The following is a 26,033-nucleotide window of genomic DNA, read 5'->3' on the forward strand; positions in this document are numbered from 1 at the left end:
CTGAGCTCTACCGAGTCAGACCTGCGGCCTGCAGCGGGCCCGTCGCAGATCTGCTAACCCACATATTAACACCACCATACGTATGGGATTTACAGTATCCACATTTAACAAGACGGACAATCTCCATGACCGACTAACTGTGGTGTTGAGACACGCTTTCAATAAGGGGGATACTAAGTCTAAATGATGCAGGTGTAAATAAGCTTTGACTTTTCTTCTATAACATTCAACCAGTTCTCTCTAGGCTCCCGTTTAATACAAGCAAGGCTATTGTTATAGAAAGTTAAAACACTATATTTGGATTGGGATTTGTTTGTCTGTGACTAATTCTTATGATTAAATAAGTTTAATCTAAATTAAATAAAAGGGTTTTGGGCTACTGACATGAAACACTAATGCGAGATGTATGTGTCCGTACTCATGTGTCTGTATTAGTATGCACTGATTTCTTTGTGTTTGTAATGGAAAAGTGTCTTTTATTTCCCTTGCTTGTGCTGGAGCACAGTTTCATCTCGTGGGCTCCCACTGAAGCAACACAGCCATCTCCATTTTTTTTTTTTCTAGGAGAACTTTTAAAATCGGCTGCCAAGATTCATTCTCACAACCTCTAGCAAAAAGAAGCAGGAGATCTCTGCATTGCAGTGGCTCTTGCCTGTGTCCAATCTGGATTGGACTCTCTAAACAGGGTCTTTTTAAGCTTTTTTTCTCCCCACGTGTTGAAGAAACAGATGCAGAGACTTGGGACCCTGAATGACAGGGCCAGCAAATGTGGCAGATCGTGAAAGTGACCATGACCAGTTGAAGGATGTAGAGCGGAGAGGATGAGGATGATGAAGGAAGTTTGACCTGGGATATTTCATATTCTGTCGAAATAAATAATCCTGTGATTGTTGGTGGAATCTAGAATGTGCTGGAAGGCATGTGCAAGTACTGTATAATGAAGAAATGTATCTTAAGAGGCGTCCTATACACTGAGATGAGTTTTATGGTGTACAGAAAAGACATTCTCAAAACTACCAGGATACTATTTAATGAAAGTAAGCAATTATCACAATTTACTTTATACTTTTGCACAGCTCTGTAAATGATTACGTGCAATCAAATAGCAATAACTACGCACCGTTTACTTAAAGTACAATTTTATACAATCTCAACAATTTCCCCCTCATTTTGTATGTTGCCAACAGAATGGGCTGTTCTGCTAGAGTAGTGCATCATGTCAATTCAGGATACTCTATTTTGTTTCAAAGAGGTAATTCTAATCTTTTAGTTTTAGGTTTCAAAATGTATACTAAGCTGTCAAATTCTCATGTATTGCACTTTCTGGATTGAAATAGTTCTTTCAATGCCAATAAAGTAAAACTCAATTCAATGTATTATTTAGTAAATATATATATTGTATATTTTTTGACTATTAATTTTACATTGACCTTAATGACTTTTCATGCCACAGTCCCTTGGTTTTTATGTTTTAAGGATTGTTTTTATTTTTTACTGCCCTCTACCGACCATATTTGTAACATCTTATCTAGAGTTGAGTCAGAGCAGAGTCTTTGTCTTATTGCTTTTAAACTCCCGATACATCGGAGTTAGAAATTATGTATATATTTCATATATAATTTGTCTTTTTTTCAGTGACACTCAAACAGTAAGTAGGATTTTGCAGTCTCGCACATTTATACATGCTATTTGTAGCATGAAGTACACTTTTTAAAGCAGATCACACCACCACTGTCACAGTTTATTCAAGCTTTCACATTCCTTAATTATAACTTCGATAAAACGCACATGAACACATCCTTTATACCATAAGTCACAGTTAATAATACTAAATGAAGTCTTGTGACTAAAGATCACGGCTAAGGGATGTTGTTAGTTACAAGCAGCAGGGTCTACCTTATTACTTTTATAACAATAGTATTATTTTTAACTTCAATAGCTGTATTATTGACATTATTTTGTTCCTGAAAAATCTGAGTAGCTCTGTCCCCGCACTCCTGGATCTCACTGAAACTTTTGGAAAAATATCTGGATATAAAGTTAATCACTCCAAATCATCTATAATGTTACTTAATGAATCAGAGAGGAAAAATAACCAAGATTATGCTTCTATCTTCAATTCAACAGATAATTTTACATATCTGGGTATAAAAATTGTTCATTTACATTTACATTTAGTCATTTAGCTGACGCTTTTATTCAAAGTGACTTACAATAAAAGCAGTCAAAACTAACAAAAGATCAACAATATATTAGTGCAAATGACAAGTCTCGGTTAGCTTAACGCAGTACACGTAGCATGGTGTGTATATATATATATATATATATATATACAGTATCTCACAGAATAGAAGTGAGTACACCCCTCACATTTTTGTAAATATTTTATTATATCTTTTCATGTGACAACACTGAAGAAATGACACTTTGCTACAATGTAAAGTAGTGAGTGTACATACAGTATAACAGTGTAAATTTGCTGTCTCCTCAAAATAACTCAACACACAGCCATTAATGTTATATATATATTTGTTTGCAAAACCAATAGTTTGACTTTTTTTATTTACAATTGTTGCAATTTTTACTATTATTTGTGCCAATAGGCAACAAACTAGTTGTACAATATAATATAAATTAACTAAGAACATTACACACATGCACATATGTAGTATCAAATTATTGATATATAAATGTAAATTTTTTTAATGTTATAATTGTTACTTTTTTATTTTTTGCTGTTTCATAAAGGTTTATGTTTAATAATTGTTTTACTGTTTACATTTTTATACAGGTTTTTTTTTTATTATTATTATTATTATTATTTAAATTTTTAAAGATTAGATGCTTTTAGGTGGATTTGACCAAAAATTTGTAGCCTTCAAATGAAATGCTTCAGCATTCACATTGAAATAAACTGGTCACAAATGACCTTTGTCCACATTAGGAGGAGAAGATCTGAATTACCACATTGATTACCAGAGAAAGCACATGTTTTCTGCCAGTTTCAACACATAATGCTGATTTCTTTTAGGGTTATCAGTGTTGCCACACCACATCCATTTATGTGGTTACTCGATGGGTCAAAATCCGAATCAACAATGTGTATCAACAATGATCAGAAACACTTGTAGAGTCATCCCATGAAGATCTAGTATTGCTCATGTAGCACTGTGATTTTTGGAAGGTTGAAACTTTAATTTTTGGAAATTCTTCGAATCAAATATTTTTTTCTTTTTTTCTTTTGCATTTGAGACTTCATGAATCATAACCAAATGCCAGTGTACTCTGTAGGTACAGCAAATATTTCGATTTACAGCTGGGTAACCACAGTCTCTCCACAACACAATCACACTAATATAGGCAACACTAGGAAATGATTGTTGTGTATCTGCAAGACTTCTAATTGAAATCAGTCATTAGTTCATGCAAGTTTCAGGAGCCTTTAAATGTGCATGATATTTTTAAAAGTACAATCTGCAGTAGTTTATGGCAGGATTAATTTAAACGACTTTTAATATCAACCTTCTGTGTCATTCTGTTGTAGACATTAATCCAGTTTTGTCTGTGACTTGAACACTTTGTTTACAGGAGAAGAGATAGCAGCTTAGATTGACGATGTGCTGGCCTCATTTTTACGTAAACCCATTTGCTAGAGGCGACAGGAAGTGGGTTGTAATAGGTTACCACTTGTTTTTGTTTTTTAGATTGAAGGTATGTGCTGATAGAGGACTTTTTCATTTCATCTTTACCTGCACTTCTTGCGAATAGTCTGTAAGCAATGCTTGAAAATCTAAAAGAGAAAAAAACATGACAAACATTTTTGGTAATGTTACTGGAAATATTGTCTAAATATTAACAATAATAATTAATAATAATGATTATTATTACTATAAAAACATTTTCATGCATTAAACTGAATCTATTTCAATCTCTGATATGTTCTAGTATAAACAAATATTAGTGTTTTGTTGTTGTTACACGCTTTATTTCTCTTTATTTAACAAGAGGAAGTAAGCATGTCTCCCTTTTTCAGGCATCAGTTTCATTCCAACAACCAAAATGTTTGCAACAGTTTTGTTTCAGTCAAACCCACAACCTCTGTCTGCTTTGGTCTCTCATGGTTTGACCTAAATAAAGTGCTGACTGTTCTCCTTTAAGATGCAAAACTTGATGTAACTGCTATAACAGCTGTTACGTATAGTAAAGAGTGGTGGTCCTCAACTGGTGGGTGGCAATCCAAAAATGTGTCGCGGGTTTGTTCAAATCCGGTTGCAGATAGAAGCAAGAATTAATTATATATACATACATAGGACACCAAAACCCTTCCTATGCCTTTTGTTGCTGATGTCAAAGACCACATCAAATCAAATTACAGTATTTTGTCACAAATTTATCCTCACTTGGTTATTTGGCTAATATGCCCTTGCTGTGTATGCTTTTTCCAAATTGCCAATTTTCATATAGTCATTAAAAATGTCAAATTTTGCTTAGCCTGTCATGTAAATTTCATATGTGATTGTATGGGCATTTTATTTATTTTTTTTTAAATTTTGTATGCTAAACAGTTTTGGTACTGTGTTGGGTCACCACTTGTCCAAAGTGAAAGTCCGGGTCCTGCTCAAGTTGACAGTTTTACTGTCGAAGTTACTTGAAACATGTACGTAATTTTTTAACTACTAACCATTGCTTACGACCAACTATCATAAGTGCACGGGTTACAATGCACTTGCATTATGGACTCACAGAGATGGATTTTTTCTTAAAAATATTTAAGTCATATGATAAAAGAAACTTTTTTGGTGGACTATTGGTCGTTTTTTTTTTGTAATATTGCACTCCAGTAGCTACCACATAATGTACCCAGTCATGACTGATACTGTAACAGGAACTTCTCAAGGGATAGACATATTCTGTATATTATATACTTGTGCATTTTTATATTGAGCAATTTATGTATATTATGATGAGCACTGTGCATTACATGTAGCCTACACTGTGCAGTAAGTGTTTTGTGGGTTCTGGTCTTTCCTGTCACAACATAACTGATACAAGACTTTCACTTTCACTTGTGCATATGCTGTAGTGATAATAATGTCAGTATAACTGAATAAAGTCGTATTTTATTAAAAGTCACAATTAAAACCGTGTTGGTAATTGTTAAAATATGTATTTCCTTTTTTAAATATTAGAAAATAATGTTCAACTAAATAAAATTATCCTCAAGATAAAAACAATTATCAACAAAAATATTCTTTGTGTAAATGTAATACCCTTGAAAGTCTAAAGCCTATACCATTAGGCCTGTGCAATTAAACCTCCCTAGACTTTAATTTTCTCTCGTGTTTGATCTCTCACGCAGACAAATACTGCTCCTGAAAGCTTATGTAAACTAAGTAGCAGTATAAGTTAAATACAGACACAAAAAAAAAACCTCAGATCTTTATGTCACTAAAATGAGATAGGAAGCCGCTTACAGATTCTGACTCGCACTAGTAACCAACACAACACTGACGTCTTCACGTCCAGGCTAAGAAGCTGTCAATCAAAAACTCGCCAGCCAATGAGAACCCACCGCTGCTAGCCCCGCCCCCCACGAGGGATTTGTGCCAGAATGGCAAACGAAAGCCCAGGGAGAGTAAACGAAAACTTCAGATGCATAAATGAAAATTCTGACAGTGCATTTGAAAATTCAATTCGGCGAAAGAAAGAAGAGAAAAACAGTTAGCAAAGCATGCAGTGTATTCAAATACGAAGTCAAGGATTTTGCCTGCGATTTTTCCCCCCAGACATTTTATTCATTTTCAGTTTAGATTTTCATTAGTTTCTTGAGAAGTTATGTTCAAAATTAAAGGCACAAATCTGATTCTATAAAAAGGGGGGTGGAGTTAAGATACGTGGAAAGGAAGCAAGAAAAGGAAACACAAATAAGAAATGAGACGCGCTCTCTTTATCTCACTGTCTATCTCTCTACCGCTCTCTCTCTCTTCTTCTGTCCTCTGAAAGTACCACTGTGAGCTGTCACTTGTCAGTAGTGTGTGAGTAATGAAGATGTGAGTGATCTATGCCTGTACTGCTGGATCAGAGATGGCGGGTGTTTTATGGATGCTTTTAGTTGTTTTCTGTCCTTTGGTTCTGTCTGAGAGCGGAGATGATGGTGAGTAATTTGAGATTTTAGACTGTAAATAATAAACGGAGAATCCATTGATTATTATTATTTTCAATTTTTTTAATATGTTTTCAATGGGAGTGGTTATTATAAGTTTAGTCTTTACTCAAATCGCTGGCAAGCACTCCTGCATAATGACTGTAAATGCAGCTAGACTGTATCTACTATCTAGTGACATGATTATGATCATAAAGAGATGCCTTTGGGGGTAAATTCATGTGAAACCATTTAGGCTAGTTTTCATTGAAGCACACTAACATAAGGTGGAGACTTAATGGGGACTAGAAAAAATTGTCGGTTTGTTTTTTTACTCTTGGTTCCTTTTAGATGGGTCTGATAAAGATGTGACCTGCACATCCACTTTGACCCTCAACCAAAGTAACCTCACCTGCTCGCTCAACGACGAATCCACTGAGGAGGTCATATTCACGAGACTCTGGTATTTAGTCTGTCTGTAAATGAATACAAACCGTTTCTGTCACTAGAGTGTTTGAATATAATGTGAAACAAATGTTTGTTCAAAGCCCTGATGTTGACTAAACTGGAAATAACAGTTTTTTTCCCCTGTTTAGCAAAATGGAAGGTTTAAAAAAAGTGTGTACAAATGCTACTTCCGGACCACGAGACATTACCTTTAAGAATTTGATCGTTTCAGCAAAATACGTGCTACAAATAGGAGACGAGGTTTTTGAAAATATCGACCTGTCAAAAATTGGCAAGTCTATCTATCTATCTATCTATGTATGTTCCCTGTCTGTCAGTCTTTCTAATGTGTCTTTGGCTTTGCAGTCAAAATCCCAGCTCCTGTAATTAAGCTTGCCACTTACATGGAAGACACAGAAGAAGTTTTCATATGGTTTGAACACAGTCATGAATATGTTATCAATCCTAAATTCGAATTGGAAATCTGGGGGGACAAACTTGACAAGGTGTTTCTCACAATTTGTTTGTTAGACTTGATCTTTCCTAAAAATAATTTTGAGTTCATTTAACAAATAAACATGTGAATTTAACAAATGAAACATTTAACAAATGAAACCTATGTTTTCTTTCTCTACAGCCCATTAGTCCCACTATAAAATATAGGAACTTCAGTATCAGCAGGGACAGACTTGGTGGAGATGGTGTTTACTACACACGTGTTAGAGCAAAGCCTGTGGAGTTTTTTGATGGCAACTGGAGTGAGTGGAGTTCAAATGCCAGTTTCACTATAAAAAGTGAGTGGATCTGACTGGAGATCAGATGTCTGTTACATGAGAAGATACTACTGTTATACTATGTTAAGTATGATAAACACTCCTTGTTGGGACTTTTTTGTTCATTATTGGTTTGTGATGAATCAAATAGCTTTAGGATTAAAAAAATGTGGAAAAACATTTTAACCTTTATTAATCATGTCTGATCAATTGTGATGCTGGAAATGATGACAGGTTCTACAATTACTACCACAGAAAAGAATTTTGATCTTCCAAAGGTCGGTTACATCATCACCTTCTTTGTCGTTCTGGTGCTCATCATTGGTTTGGGGACCTTGCGATGGAGAACACAGTGAGTGTTTTACCTTATTTAAAAAAACAAAAAACACAAGAAGCTATTTTATTATTTTTTAAAACATGTACTATTTGTTTTCTCATCCAGCATAAAAGACTACATTACACCAAACATCCCACACCCGAAGGCAACTCTTGCACAAATGCACAGGGTAATTCAATTTATCATGTGTGTTGTTGCTTCATTGAGGTTGTGCAAGATTAAACACGGGAGACTCCGCGTCCTCATACAGACTGTTTTTATGGTTTCAGGGTCTTCCTTTCACTTTCAGTCCTGAGATATTCAGCGATGTCTTCATACACCGTGTGGATTACGTCGATGAAAAGCCATCTGCTCCTGAGCCTCAAGATGGCCTGGATGAGCACCGCTACAGTCAAGCCAGTTCCTCAAGCACATCAGTGAGTGAAATGGACATGAAAGCAGATGAATGGCTTCCAAGAGATCAGTCTCACCTTAAAATTAGACTGTTAGACGAACCAGATTTGTTGAAAGAAAGAGAAAATGGCAGCTCTCAGAGCACAACGGCCCCTCGACGAGAATGTAAAGATGAAGCCTATGTCACTATGTCCAGCCTTTTCAAAACACAATGAAGAGACTGTCTTAAGTCAATTCCAGTTCACTCATGATTTTACAGACCCTTGGTTTGTATATGATAAAAGGTTAACTGAGATTGTATATGATGCATTTAATAACCCAATAAGCCTGTTACATATATATGAGGCACTTTTACACGTCGCTAATCATGTCCAGTTTGTAGCTCTGATGCTTACCAAGTTTGTACATATCATATGATAGCAGTCATCCACAGGTTTCATTTTCAACCAAGCATCGTGCACAGCTGTGGTCTCCATTTTGGTAGCCAATTTCCTTCTGAATGTTTCAGAAACACAGGCATTAAGAGTTATAAGAAATAGAGAAATCCACATTTCTGAAGTCATCACACATATACTCAGACCTAATGTAACTGCTGCTAGCCTCAGTATCCTCTGCAAGACATTTATCCATGTATATTTTCATCTGTAAATATACCTGAGTAAAGCTGAGAGGTTAACAGAGGTTCTGTTAACCTCACGCACAACTTTCAAACCTAATACACACAGTTCAAGTGGCACTTTTTCAATGATTATAGGATTTATTTATAATGATCAGAAGAAATATTTTCTGTGTATATTAAAAAAACAACTGCTTGTAATGCTAATTTTGTAATACAATTCAGCTGTAGTCTATATATATAGTTATCTATATTAAACAGATGTGTAATAAAGGAATGTATAAAAAACAAGCATAACCGTAGAATATATTTTCACATTTCATGTGAATCATCTGAAGAGACTTAATTTTTATAACCATTATAAAACATTTATTAAATGAGTCACATTTTGTAAAATATCATCTGCCATAGCATGCATAAATAAATCTGAATTACAAGACTTTCATGTATCACCAAATACGACACTGTTTTCAGCACAAATATGATGCAGTGATTTTACCCTAAAAATCAGTTACCACTGATAAAGCTCACACATTTTACACATAATTTAGGCTTCTACCGTACTCCTATTATTTGATTTTCCAGATTCATTATTAATATCCTTAAAACTAATTTCAGTACTGCCAGGTTTATTAAGACTAGCATGCTTTGATTTCACAAGTGCAATTTGTTTAAAAGCACAACTCCTCATAACTTCCATGTAGTCTTCATCATTAAAATAAAATATACATCATTATCAATAGAAGTGCTGACTCAACTGTAATAGTTCCAAAATTCATCTTTTGTCACCTGTAAATGGAAAAGAGAAAACTGTTATAAAACAAACTGGTAGCCTTTTCAGAGACCCTCATCACCAAAACCACATAGCAGAAGGATAAACCCAACCCGGAAAGAAAGAGAAAAATTTTGGAGTGAATTAATCACAAACATAATTTGTATTTGAGGTGCAAAGACAGCTTTCAACAGCCAAATAAAGAGGATGCACACAATCAAAAGACTCAGGCAACAATACCACACCACCTGCATTTGTTAGATGGTGTGGCTGATTCTGGAATAAAACAATACATTCATTAGTGCAGCTGCTTGTCTGGAGTGAGAAACACTGTGTGCAATAAGTAATTGGTTGATTTTTTTGATCATGTGAGGTAGATTCCCAAAACCTCAACGTTAATAGCTGTTAGACACCAAAGGTAAAGTGTAAGAAAGTTGCACACAAACCCACACAGGGCTCAGGTGCAGGACAAAAAAAAAAAGTCAAACTATAGCAAAAATACAAACGTATTGTCCGCACACTGATGTAACTGCTCCATAAAAATAATTTATTGCGGCAACGTTTCGACCATCAGGTCTTCGTCAGACACCAAAGGTAAACATGCCATCTTATTTTAGACTCAACCCTGTCGAAACTGTGCCATTTCCTTTTAAGCTCTCATGTGCTCAAAATGTGTGTATATACTTTTTATCAACTTTAATATATATATGAAAGTTTATAATGAAATAAAATATATTATGAAATGATTAACAGGGTCAAGACATACTTTTGCTGAAAGTTGAGTGTCTTTACCCAAAAATAGATGTTTTAGAAGTTTAGTCAAGCTTCCATGCATTTTTCATCATTACAATAAAGTAGATATCTGTGTCAATGGATGCGCTCACGCCGGAGTAGTAGTTCAAAAACTCCTCTTTTGTGACCTGATGTGTGAAGACAGCATGATCAAAGAGAATACTTCAGAAAATGACTTGTAATGACGCCATCGGGGGAACTTTGTGTGATTGTGAATGCTTAAAACCAAAGAACTTATTCTAAAGACAGTCTGTGTACTATTAATACACTATTATGCTTGATACTGTGTTTTCAATGAGAAAACAAGGTTTTCAGCATCTTCATACCTTCCCATCCTTGTCATCCGGAGAGTCAAAACTATCCAGGAATTTGCAGAATACTTGGTCTTCGGTCCACTCACCGTTTCGGTATTTAGGGTGATTTTTGACATTGTATACTCCTCTTAGATCCTCAATTGTAATCACACCATCTCCGGTCTTATCCAGCTTTTTGAATGCCTGTAGCACCACCTCCTTTCTGGCATTAGACATGGGTGGCTACAGTCACATGAATGAAAATAATAACATGAGCACAACTGGCCTAAACTGGTCTAAAAAAAGAATACATCACCGTTGTGTATTTACCCTCAGAGTGATAAGAAACTCATCAAAATCAATCCACTGCCGTCTTTGTCAAAGCACTGAAAAAGGTTCATGGCCTCTTCTTTCTCGATGAGTACACCGTAGTCACTCAGGCCTTTCAGGAACTCTTTCATGTCCAGTGTGCGACTATTGTCATCAACCATGATCCTAAAAGTCCTGAGAAAATCAGACTGCAGTCAAATATCTGCACTTCAGTTTATATGAAGAAACACGCTTCATGCATACTGTACCTGCCCAGTCCCTTGATTCCTGCGGACCCTCGTGCCAAACACTGCAGCCTCAGACGCTCAATGGGGTCTGAACAATTCGCCAGCTGCTTCTTGGCATTGATTGCCATCTTTCGTTTATGCCGCGATGTACCGGCCATCCTACACCTATCTGCAGGGCCGTGGCTGGGGTTTGCGGGGCCCCGGTGCAGGTTGTACCAGTGGGCCCTGTTTGAAATTGTTTAATTTGTATGTTCGTTCTATTTATTTATTTGTGCTATTTACACAATGTTTAGGTTTTTTCAAGTTTGTAGGTGTCCAGGTACAGAAACCGAATAATGAAATGTAAAATAACACTGCATAGTCTTCAATGTAAAAATTTATTATACAGTCAAACCAAAATTTATTCAAACACCTTCAACATTTCTCACATTATAACACTTAAGCAAAACATGGTCAGGTCACAGTGTCTGAATAATTTTTAGTCCCAATTTTTTTATATAAATTTCACTGGTAGTCCACTGTATGAAGAATTTTTGGGTATAATATGTCACAGTTTACTTTATTTTGCTATACTCACAAAAATTAACTATAGGCCTAGTGTCCTGCACCCACTAGTAAAAAAATATATCTGGTGTCTGAATAATGTTTGGTTTGACTGTGGATTAATTCTTGTTAAAACTACAAAGTAATTCAGTCAAGAGCAGTGAGTGATTTTCGTTCTTTCATTTTCTTGGATTCACATTAAGGACACCGACAGCAGCTAGTAAATTAGGCGTGTTTTTTTCGAACATACTTTCCAAGACGGGTATTTTGACATAATTTTGTATGCATTTATCGGTACAAGAGCAAGAAGAGGCAAATTCGGTGTTTAAGCGCTTTGAGACGTGTCTCTCTGCGTGCGCCCTAAACACCAGAACACCGCGGGTGCTGAATTGGGCTCTTTCACATGTTTTTCTGTTTGTTTAAACGGCAAATTGTATTTGTTCGTTCAGGTGCAGGAGGACGCGAACTTCGCGAAGGAGAGCTCGGTTCGGTGTTGCTGTGTGTGTGAGACGCGGCTCTCTGCGTGTGCACCGAACACGGCGCGCGTCGCGTGAACTCAGTTGAGCTTTTCCGCGTCTTGTGTTTGAATGCTTTACACTCTTTTGAATGTTTAAATCGGCAAGGCTTAAAAACACGTGCAAATTATAAGCTTTCGTGAAGACGCGCAGCAGTGGCCCGTCAACTGTCCTGATCGAGCGTCTTTTTTAGGCTGGCCTCAGCCAGTCGGTTGAGATCACCGTGGGCCCCTATAATCGTCACCACCTTTCACCCCACTAGCGATGGCCCTGCCTATCTGATCTGAAGGTGACAAGAGTGATTTTTAGGCTTTTATCTGTTTAGTTGGCTACACTCTTAAAAATAAAGGTTCTTTATTGGCATCCGTGGTTCCACGAAGAACGTTTAACATCCATGGAACTTTTCCATTGCACAAAAGTTTCTTTCCATTGCACACAATAACAATGGCTCTTTTAAAAACTGAAAGGTTTTTTAGGGAACCAAAAATGGTTCTTCTACTGTATGGAATCACCCTTCTCTATGGAATGGCTACGTACCCCTCTGTTGTGTGGTTGATGCATAATGTGTTCGAGGAATTTGTAAAAAAATAAAAATAGAAAGTGTATATCTTAGGTCCTGTAATTGGTTGCCATTCCTTTTAAGATGCGGTGTGACAAATGAATTTTAAAACTAAAATTATTCCATGTAGTCTCTGACTATGAGCCCATAAAACTGCATGCATTGTAATTATAATAATATTACAGTAATTCAACCTTAATACACGGTTATTAGCTATGAGCTGTGACTGAGGAATTCTAATCGTGGACTAAGGAAATAACATGCTCTTAAACTACTGTAATTCAGCATACAGCACATGACACCATAATACAAAGGCTTTCTTTATCTTTAATAATCTATTCGCTGCATACTCACGTGGAGAAGTGAAATGAAACGATGACTGATGTGTTAAAACCCGTTTTTATACAGTCTATGGTTAAAACCACCCGGATTTCCTTAGCGTTGTTTGGCCTTTCCTGTTTTAGCGTGCAGTGTTTCCATAGAGACGAGTTCTTGTAGTCATTCTCGCTTCAGGTATTTGATGAAGCGATTAGAACGCGATGTTTATCTTCCGCTGTTGTTCAAGTTTACTGGTTTAACAGTCAAACGGTACAAAAACAATGCGAAACAGAATTTTGAATATAAAAAAACAACTGTGACAACATGAATACTGCAGTTATCTCAATTGTTCAAGAGTCTTGTTTGTGTAAGTTGTTTGTGTAAGTACCTTCACGTTTGGAGACTGTGTGGAAACCTGATATGGAATGAGAACATAGATATAAACTTTTAATACAAAATATCAGCAAACAGAAGCAAATATGTTTTCATCAATCATTTATTAATAATTGCAAGATTACATATTAAGTACCTGTCTATTTGGAATGTGCCACAATCCACTTACACCAAATATACAAATCAACAGATTCCAGCATTAGATTCCAGTTGGCCTTTATCAATATACTAATTGAGGACTGACCATATCAAAAAGATTACACCTCATTGGCAACTAAATTCATATCTCCATAAATACACAGTACATATGAATAACTATCAGCAAAGCAAAAGGTATGAACAAAAAAACAAGGCCCTTCCTATTTAATTTGCTTATGAAAATACATTAATTCAGGATGAAACCATGATACTTAGCATTTGTGGAGAGAAATAGACATACTATGTTTGTAGTGAAAAACACATTACTCAATCCTCAGCATATTCAATAGAACACCATGCAAAAACTTACATCGGATATGCTTGATGACTGTGTACAATGAGAATTTTATGTATTAAAAACAGTGATTTACTCACATCTTGCCATGCATTCACTAGTCTTGTTTTATAAGCTTGTTATGTTAACCAGATTCCTTCAAGACATTCGTTTAATGACCGTTTTCTATAAGAAAACTGCGCTTGTGATAAAGGGGTGCTTATAAGTCTGGAAAACCAGCACATATGTAGGCCTACTTATAATCCATTTAACCTGACACAACAGAATGTGTCCTTAAAGCTATTTCAACAGCCTTGCCTGTTCTGAAAAAGTGACATACATGCCAGTGCAAATCAAAAATGGCCTATCGGACATTCATCCACAAGAATACAGCTAAAATAAATGTAACAAATATAACTTCATTATAGAGATGATTTGCAAGGTCAGTTATTCAACTGAAGAGTAACAGCCATGTGAAACAAGCAAAGAATGTGTCCACAAGATAAATAATACAGCTTTACGTACCAAATTGAATGTTTGTGAAAATAAATATTAGACTTAAAGTTAGTATTTCCTTCATTCATTAAAAAAGTTAGAAGAACAGTTTCATGGATGGAATGTTCAGATGAATTTCACTTTTCATATTATAATATTACAGTAATATTATAACAATATAGTATAAATTATGCATATACAGTGGGTACGGAAAGTATTCAGACCCCCTTAAATTTTTCACTCTTTGTTATATTGCAGCCATTTGCTAAAATCATTTAAGTTAATTTTTTTTCCTCAATGTACACACAGCACCCCATATTGACAGAAAAACACAGAATTGTTGACATTTTTGCAGATTTATCAAAAAAGAAAAACTGAAATATCACAAGTCCTAAGTATTCAGACCCTTTGCTCAGTACTTAGTAGAAGCACCCTTTTGATCTAATACAGCCATGAGTCTTTTTGGGAAAGATCCAACAAGTTTTTCACACCTGGATTTGGCGATCCTCTGCCATTCCTCCTTGCAGATCCTCTCCAGTTCTGTCAGGTTGGATGGTAAACGTTGGTGGACAGCCATTTTTAGGTCTCTCCAGAGATGCTCAATTGGGTTTAAGTCAGGGCTCTGGCTGGGCCATTCAAGAACAGTCACAGAGTTGTTGTGAAGCCACTCCTTCGTTATTTTAGCTGTGTGCTTAGGGTCATTGTCTTGTTGGAAGGTAAACCTTCAGCCCAGTCTGAGGTCCTGAGCACTCTGGAGAAGGTTTTCATCCAGGATATCCCTGTACTTGGCCACATTCATCTTTCCCTCGATTGCAACCAGTCGTCCTGTCCCTGCAGCTGAAAAACACCCCCACAGCATGATGATGCCACCACCATGCTTCACTGTTGGGACTGTATTGGACAGGTGATGAGCAGTGCCTGGTTTTCTCCACACATACCGCTTAGAATTAAGGCCAAAAAGTTCTATCTTGGTCTCATCAGACCAGAGAATCTTATTTCTCACCATCTTGGAGTCAATTAATGAGGGAAAAAAAATTAACTTAAATGGTTTTAGCAAATGGCTGCAATATAACAAAGAGTGAAAAATTTAAGGGGGTCTGAATACTTTCCGTACCCACTGTATATGACATTAAGAAAAAACAAAAGAACACATAAAACTTCATTTTTGCCACTCACATGAACTACTGGAAAGCCATAACACTTTGAAAGGTTAAATAGGAGTTATTTTAACTGCAGATTTCTGAACCCTCAATCCTGTGCAATCTCTCCGGCTTTATACCGGATCAATCACATAGACCAAAAAAAAACTGCACAGTATTCTGTAAGACAGCCTATATCTAGACCTATAAAATCTCCATTCACAATAACAACACAAATTGGCCACATTGACGTCCGTTCATATTTACTTGACTGATGTAAACGCTCAGAGACGTTACCTGATACCTATCAGTAGTAAATGATGAGAAACAGTGTGTTGAGCTAAATCTTCCGTGTCTGTAGTACTTCTCATGACTGAGTACTCCGACTGTACTCATTTCTTGAAACTGAGCAAAAGAGACATTTCCCATTTGTCTCATGTAGCAGTCTGACTGCCTGGCACTTCAAAACAAGTGTGTGCATTAATCTATATGTCTGTGTGTTTATCAGGATGCATGCAGATGACTACATTGCATTACAGGATACAGGAAGTCGAAGATGTTTAAAATGAGAGGGACAGACCACACCTGTAGAGATGAGTGTTTTTAGAGGTAAAATTCAGCTTATTTTCTCATGACTGTTTTTGACCAAAGTGAGAAACATCAAACATCATCAAAGATTCGGCTTCGAGAAGAAGACATAGAGAAGTACCTTCCACCGGCATGTCTGTGGGGAAAGGAAACAAAGGAGTGAGTGCATGCAGTAGGTGCAGGAAAACTTAAAAAATTAAAACTAAACTCATGACAATAGAGTGACGCAGGGAAGATGTATTTTTGTTGGCCAAAACCCAGAAACGAGTTAGCATTTTTGCTCTTGCGGTTTCATCATCCTGAAGTCACAGTTTTGTTTTGTTTTTGTTAAATGCCTGTAATAATGCCTGTAATTTAATAATTGTATTATATGACATAAAATCTATAGTACCTAATAAGATTAGACAACTTTTGTTGGTCACAGAGCTGATTTTCTGCAATAATTTGTCGAGGGAACCAGGGTGATGCTAACTTTTGTGTTGGCCTACAAAAATATTTAATTCCTGCAGCACTCAATAAAACTCAATCTAACCTGCCAGGTTCAGATTGCAAAGGGTCATCAGTGAGTGTTTCAGCATTAAAGTCCAACGGCTCAGCATCTTGCAACAACTCAATGCTGTCTCGCCCTGTCTGGCTGCTGCTAGGGGTGTAGTTGGCCTCTTGTGTATAAAAATTAATGGATTAATATTCAATTGACTGCTTCTTTACAAAATTCACTTAATAACAAATACTCTATAGGAATACTACAGGACACATGTCTTATTGGGCATTAAACATACGCCGGTTTGTGTTTGAATTTAGGGTTTCGCCGTAGTTGGTTTCCTTCATCTCAGACATGGAAGTCCGGTTTCTGCCAGCAATCTCATCTCGTTGTGCATAACGCTCTCTCCATTCCTGTCATATACATATAATCATATATGTGTGTAATATGTATTATTAGAGTAATTATGTATATATTACTCTGTACTACTTAGAACTCACTCTTCGTCTGCTCTCCCCATCTTCTATTCTTTGGCGTTTTCTTCTTTCTATGCAAGAAAAAAAACGAAACAACAAAATTAGTTAAGTACATGTCTTCGTTTAATACCAGATGGGACTGTGTTAAATGTTTATGTTTGTGTCAGCGGTAACTACGCCTCTGACGCACTGAGGTTTTCACCACTGCAGAAAGTAGAGATGTAGCAATGAGCAAAAGTGATTTCTGTCTGAATCACTATTTATTTCTGTATCACATCTAGCCATAGCAACCACAGGAGATGGCTTTACCTTATTTTTATACTACCATTCAAACAGTTAGATTTGTTTGACATTAATTTTTTGTCATGGTCTCAAAAAGGTTTTTGCTTAACTGTTTTTAAAACGAGTCTTGTAGACAAGTATAAATTGGGCCTGTGAGTACATTTAATTATATAACTATTTTATATTCTAGTTATCGTTTATTTTAATCTACAAATATAAACAAATCACCTCTGCACAGAAGTTCTCTGCCTTCATCTATGAGGTCAGAGGTCATCTCGTCTCCCATGAACTGCTGGAAACCCAAGAGGTTCAGGCAGCGTGTGCCAAGACTGGACAGAAATGATTTAAAATCAGTCAGAAACTACAACATGAAATTTGACACATACTACCATCATGAAACTCTTCTGTCTGATGATTTATAGAAAATTTTAGATATAACTTCATTATAGAGATGATTTGCAAGGTCAGTTATTCAACTGAAGAGTAACAGCCATGTGAAACAAGCAAAGAATGTGTCCACAAGATAAATAATACAGCTTTACGTACCAAATTGAATGTTTGTGAAAATAAATATTAGACTTAAAGTTAGTATTTCCTTCATTCATTAAAAAAGTTAGAAGAACAGTTTCATGGATGGAATGTTCAGATGAATTTCACTTTTCATATTATAATATTACAGTAATATTATAACAATATAGTATAAATTATGCATATACAGTGGGTACGGAAAGTATTCAGACCCCCTTAAATTTTTCACTCTTTGTTATATTGCAGCCATTTGCTAAAATCATTTAAGTTAATTTTTTTTCCTCAATGTACACACAGCACCCCATATTGACAGAAAAACACAGAATTGTTGACATCTTTGCAGATTTATTAAAAAAGAAAAACTGAAAAATGCTCAGTATTTAGTAGAAGCACCCTCTTGATCTAATGAGAATGACGATCAGCATGGGGTAATAGATGTAGAAGCCATTGGCAATGAAGGACAGGACCCGCATGGAACCCATGATCTACAACAATACAGAAGGTTCCTTTAATGTTTAATAGTAATTAGACATTTCCAAATGGGACTCTGGGCCATTGAAGCCTTGCTGCTCTAAACATATGCTCAGTGGTACTATAAGAGTCTCGCATATTAAAATAATTCTGTACATTTCAAATAATGCTAAAAGACTCACAGAGGTGTATGCCGTCTGCTCCTTTGCTTGGTGGGATATGGCAGAATCCATGTGAATCAGTCCCAGGAAGTTTAGACAAAGTGGGGGAGTCAAGCGGCAAAAAAGCCTAGTAAACAACACATAGGCTTTTGTGGTTTATCGGAGGAAAAACTAAGGGTAGAGTTCACTGAAAATACAATTCAGTTTAATACACTGAATCCTGCTATCTGTGAAACATACATGCCACTGAACTGCAGGCTGTAAGCGTCGGTTTGGTGATGTGAGGCCAGGTAGTAGTAGTTGAAGACTCGAATGCGAAACACAGTGGAGTAGACGCAGGTGCAAAGAAAAAAAATGGTAATGAAGCATGCCATCTACAGGACAAAAAGACAATATTAAGGCGTTTCAGCTGATGCCTCAGGCAAAATCAGGTCAAACTGTCAGGAGGCTCTTAGTTTTGGTCTATGGCAGAAGTCGGTAACCTTACTGACACAAAGTGAATAAAATAAATGACTTAATCAGATTCAGAATGAGATTTATTGCCAAAGTATGCTTACACACACAAGGAAACAGTCTTTGTGACAGAAGCTTCCAGTGCACAGATAGAACTTTATATACAAAACTACAAAAATACATATATAAACATAAATGTAAAAAAATATATAGAATTAAACATTTTTCAAAGGAAAATAATAATTTTATAATTAAAAAATATTTCTATTTCAAAAAACGAATCCTGAAAGAAAATCAGTTTCCACAAAAATTGTTTTCAACACTGATAATAATAAGAAATGTTTCTTGAGTACCAAATCATAATGATTTCTGAAGGATCATGATACACTGAAGACTGGAGTAAAAGCTGCTGTTAATTTAGCTTTGCTGTCACAGGAATAAATTACAAATTATAAAATATAGAAAAAAAAACACTTATTTTAAATAATAATAATATTTTACAATAATACTTTTTTACTGTATTTTTGATCAAATAAATGCAGCCTCGTTGAGCATAAGAGTCTCCTTTTTAAAAAAAGTTAAATCCTTACTTTTTGTCAGCTGCCGCTTTAAATATTTTCCCATAATGTTTGTATAAAGTTCTAAAACAATCATAACTGAGGATCTTATTTGATTCAATAAAGACCTGGAACCAAAAAGAATTTACATGTATATTTTCCTAGATTAGATACCTAAGCTCAGGCAGACTCACCTCAATGTACAGGTAGTTGTAATCTCTCTCAGCAAGCTGGATAAACACAGCAAAGAGTGACAGAACGGGACGAGTACTGAAGAAAGTGCACTCGGACCAAACCACAGCCACCGAAAAGAGTGACAGAAGCACAGACAGTATACGGTAAAACCACTGCTTCAGCAAACACTCCCAGTACCACTCTGATGAAGGAAGCAAAAGACAGTAAAGGCAGGATCAACACTGACATTTGTTTCAAATATAGCATATCCACATCTATTAGAGCACCTACCTACTGTGGGCGTATAAATGTAGCGTCTGAACCAGCCGACAGGTTCTGGAGGGGCAAAGCTGTGAACGAACTGCCGAGAGGTGCTGGTTTCATTCTTGGCAACGTCCTCAAGATGGAAAGCCTGTTCCAGCAATATCTGCCACTGAACGTGCGTGCGATTGTGCCGCTGGACTGCGTAGATTACCTAAGAAACCAGTTGTTAGTATTATTCCAGAGCAAAATTCAGAAAACACAGAAAAAACACTTGAGCAGTACCTGCTTGTGTAGTTTTGAAAGGCTTCTTTCAGTGGGATATGTGTTATGTTTATCATCAAAATCCTCATAGTCGTCCATGTTCCTGCCCATTTTCTCCTGATATTCAACTGGACACTAAAAACAATAAGCAGATTTCTACTAAAAAGAGGGGCATGATTACTTCAAATCACATATATACATAAAAATGCACCAGAAGACTGCTATCATGTTGTCCTCTCACCTTTCGGAGAATGGTGTCCACGTTCTTCCTCAATGGATGATTATATTTGATTGATTCATTGATTTTTCTCACTTCCTGTGATAAAAATACAAACATCTAAGACACAATGTTGGCTGAACGGACTCATATCTGGCATTACCTTTCAAAAACCAGCTCATCTGGACTCATATAGCGTGAACGGATGTTTGTTTACGGTGTATAAACACACATGGCTTTCACCTCCATGACATCTTCTAGGTTCTCCTCTGAATCTGCCTTCTCTGTCATGAGCTTGGCCGCTTTGAAGTAAGTCTTGATGAGGAGGTGACCCTGGCGCGATGCCTCCCAATACGAGCGAGGGATCTCGACCAGGCCGTAGCCCAAGAGCAACACTAGAAGAAACAGACCCCAAGTGTTGGCTGCAGTGATGCCGATGGTTTGCAGCTCATACCTGGTGAAGTGATACAGAAAAAAAGTCAGTATGGAAAGCCAACAATGGAAGAATGTTCTGGATTGGTTTACAGACCAGGAGAGGTGCCACTGAGGATGCACGGCCACATAGATGAGAAGAGAGCCGAAGATGAAAAGGTATGTGCCATAATAGATGGCATTCTCAATGAGAGCCGTCTTGATCTTTCCAGTAATGGAGAATCCTCCAGAACGAGCATACGACTGCATGAATGGCAGAAGGAGCCTTGGAAGATCAACACTGTTATTAACCACTATTCTTACAGGTATAATACAGCATAGTTATTTATGCATTATTTAAACCAAGGGTTCACAGAAAATTTGTGAGAAAATAATATTTACTGTGAAAAGTGCTATACATATACATTTGAAATAAACTGAACATGTTCTAAAATTACAAGTAATATTTTCCTAATATTTTGAAAATATGTCAATAATTTAAATTGGCTTTAATACAATATAAATACAATATAAACATTTAAAACACCCAAATTTAAAATAATTATAAAATTCATCAAACTTACTATTATCCTCAGTTTAAATAAAGATCTTTATAAAGGACAATGAGCTTTAATATTATTATTATTATATTTTGGAAGGGGCACTTTACTTGGGGGTCCGTGGCATTATTATTAAATATTAGTATTACTACTAAATAAACAAAATAAGAAATATTACTAGTGTAATATTTCACTGTAAAATAAAAAAAATGAAGTAAGAAAAATAATAAAACTATTATTAATCATATTTATAATTAATTTAAATAACAATCATTTTATTTTACCATACAAATGTAAAATTACAATACTAATTTTCATGACTGTCAAACGTTAAAACATCAAGCTTTTATTTTGCTGGAAATCCAGGAGCCCTTAAAGCTTCTTTACTGTTGACAGTTTGAGAAAATGGTTGGTGCATGTTGTCTTTCTCAATGCATAATAAAAGTGACCCAAACTCAAGAGCATGTGTAAGAGCTGCTCATGTGTAAATGAACACAGTGCCACAATTCATTCTGAAACAAGCAGCGCACACATTTATTAAATTAAATAGCAATCTTTATGACATCTCTTTTTGATAAACCATGTAGCGATTTCAGGGTTTTCCCCCCAATTAATCTTGCAGCCCTACAACAGATTTGTGTAGTAACAGTGACAAATATTTACCAGGAAGATTTAAGACGCCATTATCAAGTTTGAAAAGGACAAAGCTTTCTCACCAAGTAAGACACTGTGATGTCCAATAAACAACCCTCCAGAACACGGGCATGATGCCATCTGGAATGTAGCTCCATGGTTTATAGCACACACGTTGGGTGCTTTGGAAAAAGGGACATAATATATGTTCACAAACAGTTTTGTGCTCAATCAGAACAGGACTAACTGAATACATGGGCTGCAGGTGAATTCATAGGCTTACTTTTTACTGGCTGAGATGGAGGTATTTGGAGTTGTCTGGTTTGAAAGGACAGGGCTCACTGAGGGCGTCTGGGCATGTGCTTCGTGATCAATTAAACACTGCTTGTAGATTGTCTGAAAATCAATTGCACAAGTTGCAGAGTTGCATCAGGAATTAACTGCACTGGACACTTCTATTGAGTGGGAGCCACACTAACCGTGCTGACATCCAGGGGAAGAATGAAGACGATGAGAAAGCATAAATACCAAGCCAGCAGTGTGCCAAAGAGAACCATGCGCTGCTGCTTCTTGAAGTCGCCATAGCGATGCAGGAGGAAGAGAGCCAGGAAAAAGACCACCACAATCTCTATTCCCAGCGCCGCCCCACTCATAGTGCACACCGCACTCCTCTCACTCGTCAAGGGACTGAGAACAACTGCAAACAGAGAAAGACAAAGACCAAAAGACAAATGACATGCAACAGGAAACAGTTAAAAACCACATGAAATGAAAGTTGGGGTGGGGGATTTCAAAGAACTCCTCCCTTATGTTTTTAATACACAATAGTCTGTAGTTTGTCACGCTTCACCTGAATTTCTGCAGAAAACTATTTTGAGATTTTAGACAAAAAAAAAAAAAGTGAGGTTAAATTTGGGGAAGTCGTGGCCTAATGGTTAGAGAGTCGGACTCGTAACCCAACTTTTTCTTTAAATATTACCAATAAATGCAAAACAATATCAAAATCTCTATTGAAGATGGTTCAAATCTACATAATCTATAAACAATTATGTAAACTGTATTTTAGCAGATTGTTTACTGTTATGATATCATGTGCATTAATTCAAATACTTGAAGTTTTTTGAAGTTAACATTATTTGAATGGGTAACAGGTTTAATTTTTTTAAATTAATTGATTCAACTGAAGTGTTTGACATAAATGGAGCGTTTTAATGGTTACAAAACATAATCATGTGCCCTCAAGGCCCTTTATTAAAATACAGGTACATCTAAAAAAATTAGAATATCATGAAAAAGGTCAATTTTTTGTCACTCATTTCAGAAAGTGAAACCCATATATTATATAGATTCATTACACAGAGTGAAATATTTCAAGCCTTTATTTCTTGAAATTTTGATGATAATGGATTTTGCCTGACAATCCTCTCAAGGCTGCGGTTATCCCCTTTGCTGGTGCACCTTTTCCTACCACACTTTTTCCTTCCACTCAACTTTCTATTAATATGCTTGGATACAGCACTCTGTGAACAACCAGCTTCTTTAGCAATGAACTTTTGTGGCTTACCCTCCTTGTGGAGGGTGTCAATGACTGTCTTCTGGACATCTGTCAAGTCAGCAGTCTTCCCCATGATTGTGTAGCCTACTGACCCAGACTGAGAGACCATTTAAAGGCCCAGGAAACCTTTGCAGGTGTTTTGAGGTAATTAGCTGATTAGGGTGTGACACCATGACTTTCCAATATTGAACTTTTTCACAATATTAAAATTTTCTGAGACACTGAATTTTGGGTTTTCATTATCTGTAAGCCATAATCATCAAAATTTCAAGAAATAATGGCTTGAAATATTTCACTATATGTGTAATGAATCTATATAATATATGGGTTTCACTTTCTGAAATGAGTGACAAAAAATATTGACCTTTTTCATATTCTACTTTTTTGAGATGTACCTGTATGTACTTATGTGACTGGGGTATTCAAACAATTCATGGCAGCTGACAGCATATTATGCATCTCAGAGAAACTTTTGTTTTTCCGCATTTGATCGTAAAGACTAATTATGTATAATTTCTTGATTCATTCACGCCTAAATAATCTTATGCAGACAATCAAGTTAGTTTAATGGGCGGGATGGGAAGCAGTGATGGGATTATTTCCGCGAATCGTTCTTTTCAGACAGAACAGGTTCTTTTGAGCTTCATAATGCGTGTCGAAGTCGTAAACGCATTTCCATTACTAACACTGGAATTACATTTTGCACCATTCTCACAATGCTTTAAAATAAATGCAGCCCGACTGGTTTTGAATCAGGTTTTTAACCAAGTCATCAAAAAAGATCCGACTCAAAAGAATGATTCATTCACGAATCCGACATCGCTAGAATAAAGCATACACATTCAAAGCTAATACATTACGTGCAAGGCATTCCTATTTATACACAACTGTTTGATGACAACGCTTGCTTTCATCGCAAACAAATCTGTCAAGCAAAATCTCCACTCCAGCTGATCATTCGGGCTGTGTCCGTGTTTTGCTCTGAATCATGGGATCAAATGAATTCGCCTTACCTCAGATCTGCTGCAGAGAAATATGAGACGCAATATACATATATCCTAATTCAATCCCAAAGTAAAGACAAATCTAGAGCATTGCGTGATGATAAAAATTACCTGGAGGAAATCCACATTTCACCGATTTCCAGAAAACAAACGTCACGGCTCTGACGCGTCTTATGGGCGCGGCCTATTTTCTTCTGGTGTTATCGGCAAGACGCCATAGGTGCATATCGCCAACTACTGTGTATGAGTGCAAATAGTTTTATCAGCAAAAAAGGAAAATTACGACGGGCTAAAAAAAAACACTGTTTAAGATGTTTAGTCTTTTTGGGGCAGATGCTTTAATTATATAGTTTATGTGTAAGATAACGCCTTCAGTGTCCTAGCTGTGAATTAGTTCTAAAAAAGTTAATTATTATAAAATGATTCTTTGATTTTCATTAAAATGGCCTATAGAAAAAGTACTGATGCTGCCTAGAAAAATTGCACAGTATAGGCTACATTAAAATTAGTACCAAAAATAGTACATTGTAACAAAGAGAATATGCGTACGTAGGCTATATGTTGCAGAAATGTAGACTTATACGAATCAAATGTGTAATCAAAAAAGCTGCTGGGGGAAAAAATGAGTAGGCAAAGCCAGTCCTGTAGAGGGAGCACTGTGCTTAAAAATGTGTATCACCCATAAAGGTATCACCACGTCACCTGACAAAAACAAGAGGCCGTTTAGCTTGAACAGAAGCGAATGGCATGAAGCATTAATACACACACACACACAAAAATTATATATATATATATAATTTTATTTATTTTTGATTTTGTGCTTATCAAATTAAAGATTTCTGCTCACCAGGTAAATCATTTATATTGTCAAGGACCCGGAAATATTGTGACCCTTTCCTGCATCGCTGCCCAAACGATGATTAACCTACTTACACTATTTACAACTAAGTTTAAGTACAGCTCTTACCTGATTTAACAAGGGAAAAAATGAGAACAGGAATAACAATAAAACCAAAAACAACGTCTGACTTCAAAGGTAGATTTCTGTGGTCTGTTCTTCGTATCTTGCTTAATACATCTGAGATGATTTGACATTTAAATATGCACATAGTTTCTTACACAGACGGACGTTTGTGCTGCATGATATATAAAATAAAGTAATATAGGATAATTCACTGCTGTAACAGCGCATTGCAGTTATAATTCATGATTTTAGCAATTCATTTGAAGTGGTTGCTGGTTACACGTTCGAAGAACGTAGCAATCCTGGATCAATTTGATTCCCATTCAATTAAAAAAAGTTATTTGTTACCACCAGACAATATATTTTCATTATTCCAAATAATACACGTGTGCGGGGAAAAATTATGTTTAAAAGCAATCTTCCAGGATTCTAGAGCT

General features: G+C 36.2%; 3 protein-coding genes and 1 pseudogene across 4 annotated transcripts; 1 reads left to right on the top strand and 3 right to left on the bottom strand.

The window, feature by feature from the left end:
- The first annotated feature begins 5,975 nt into the window (after positions 1–5,975).
- il7r (interleukin 7 receptor) lies at positions 5,976–25,754 on the top strand. Of its 2 annotated transcripts, XM_016526234.1 has the most exons (10): positions 5,976–6,154; positions 6,494–6,605; positions 6,739–6,881; positions 6,956–7,095; positions 7,227–7,383; positions 7,618–7,714; positions 7,805–7,868; positions 7,969–8,919; positions 24,477–24,488; positions 25,744–25,754. In XM_016526234.1, the coding sequence occupies exons 1-8, from the start codon at positions 6,085–6,087 to the stop codon at positions 8,305–8,307; spliced, it is 1,122 nt and encodes a 373-aa protein (XP_016381720.1). In that variant the 5' UTR covers positions 5,976–6,084; the 3' UTR covers positions 8,308–8,919; positions 24,477–24,488; positions 25,744–25,754. The 2 variants fall into 2 exon arrangements, with proteins under 2 accessions (XP_016381720.1, XP_016381719.1); XM_016526233.1 differs by lacking the exons at positions 24,477–24,488; positions 25,744–25,754 and having other exon boundaries at positions 5,977–6,154; positions 7,597–7,714; positions 7,969–8,958.
- Positions 10,296–11,280, bottom strand: LOC107718972 (calcyphosin-like protein; annotated as a pseudogene).
- LOC107718973 (LMBR1 domain-containing protein 2-B-like) lies at positions 15,544–17,722 on the bottom strand. The gene is made up of 5 exons (XM_016526235.1): positions 17,612–17,722; positions 17,126–17,172; positions 16,924–17,038; positions 16,677–16,803; positions 15,544–16,280 (listed from the first exon to the last, which is right to left on the bottom strand). Exons 1-5 carry the CDS (start codon positions 17,667–17,669, stop codon positions 16,217–16,219), a joined length of 411 nt encoding a protein of 136 aa, XP_016381721.1. The 5' UTR covers positions 17,670–17,722; the 3' UTR covers positions 15,544–16,216.
- On the bottom strand, positions 17,856–24,802 carry LOC107718997 (LMBR1 domain-containing protein 2-B-like). The gene is made up of 13 exons (XM_016526278.1): positions 24,744–24,802; positions 22,553–22,770; positions 22,357–22,469; positions 22,157–22,255; positions 20,713–21,166; positions 20,494–20,568; positions 20,274–20,387; positions 20,019–20,202; positions 19,748–19,929; positions 18,784–18,917; positions 18,565–18,670; positions 18,305–18,396; positions 17,856–17,859 (listed from the first exon to the last, which is right to left on the bottom strand). Exons 2-13 carry the CDS (start codon positions 22,724–22,726, stop codon positions 17,856–17,858), a joined length of 1,731 nt encoding a protein of 576 aa, XP_016381764.1. The 5' UTR covers positions 22,727–22,770; positions 24,744–24,802.
- Positions 25,755–26,033: the final 279 nt, after the last annotated feature.

The sequence above is a fragment of the Sinocyclocheilus rhinocerous genome, unplaced genomic scaffold (genome assembly GCF_001515625.1).
Source record: "Sinocyclocheilus rhinocerous isolate Xijiao unplaced genomic scaffold, SAMN03320098_v1.1 scaffold753, whole genome shotgun sequence".
Taxonomy (NCBI): Eukaryota; Metazoa; Chordata; class Actinopteri; order Cypriniformes; family Cyprinidae; genus Sinocyclocheilus; species Sinocyclocheilus rhinocerous.

Bases quoted from the DNA above. Each gene is read 5' to 3' on its own strand.
- il7r (XM_016526233.1), top strand. From the start codon at position 6,085: ATGGCGGGTGTTTTATGGATGCTTTTAGTTGTTTTCTGTCCTTTGGTT. The intron at 6,882-6,955 runs GCAAGTCTATCT...TTGGCTTTGCAG, and splicing joins TATCGACCTGTCAAAAATTG to TCAAAATCCCAGCTCCTGTA. The intron at 7,869-7,968 runs GTAATTCAATTT...TTATGGTTTCAG, and splicing joins CTCTTGCACAAATGCACAGG to GGTCTTCCTTTCACTTTCAG.
- LOC107718973 (XM_016526235.1), bottom strand. From the start codon at position 17,669: ATGGGAGACGAGATGACCTCTGACCTCATAGATGAAGGCAGAGAACTT. The intron at 17,039-17,125 runs GTGAGTTCTAAG...TGTATATGACAG, and splicing joins ATGGGGAGAGCAGACGAAGA to GAATGGAGAGAGCGTTATGC. The intron at 16,281-16,676 runs GTTAGATTGAGT...CTTTCCCCACAG, and splicing joins TTGCAATCTGAACCTGGCAG to ACATGCCGGTGGAAGGTACT.
- LOC107718997 (XM_016526278.1), bottom strand. From the start codon at position 22,726: ATGAGTGGGGCGGCGCTGGGAATAGAGATTGTGGTGGTCTTTTTCCTG. The intron at 20,569-20,712 runs GTGAAAGCCATG...TTTTTATCACAG, and splicing joins ACCTAGAAGATGTCATGGAG to GAAGTGAGAAAAATCAATGA. The intron at 19,930-20,018 runs GTAGGTGCTCTA...TTCCTTCATCAG, and splicing joins CATTTATACGCCCACAGTAG to AGTGGTACTGGGAGTGTTTG.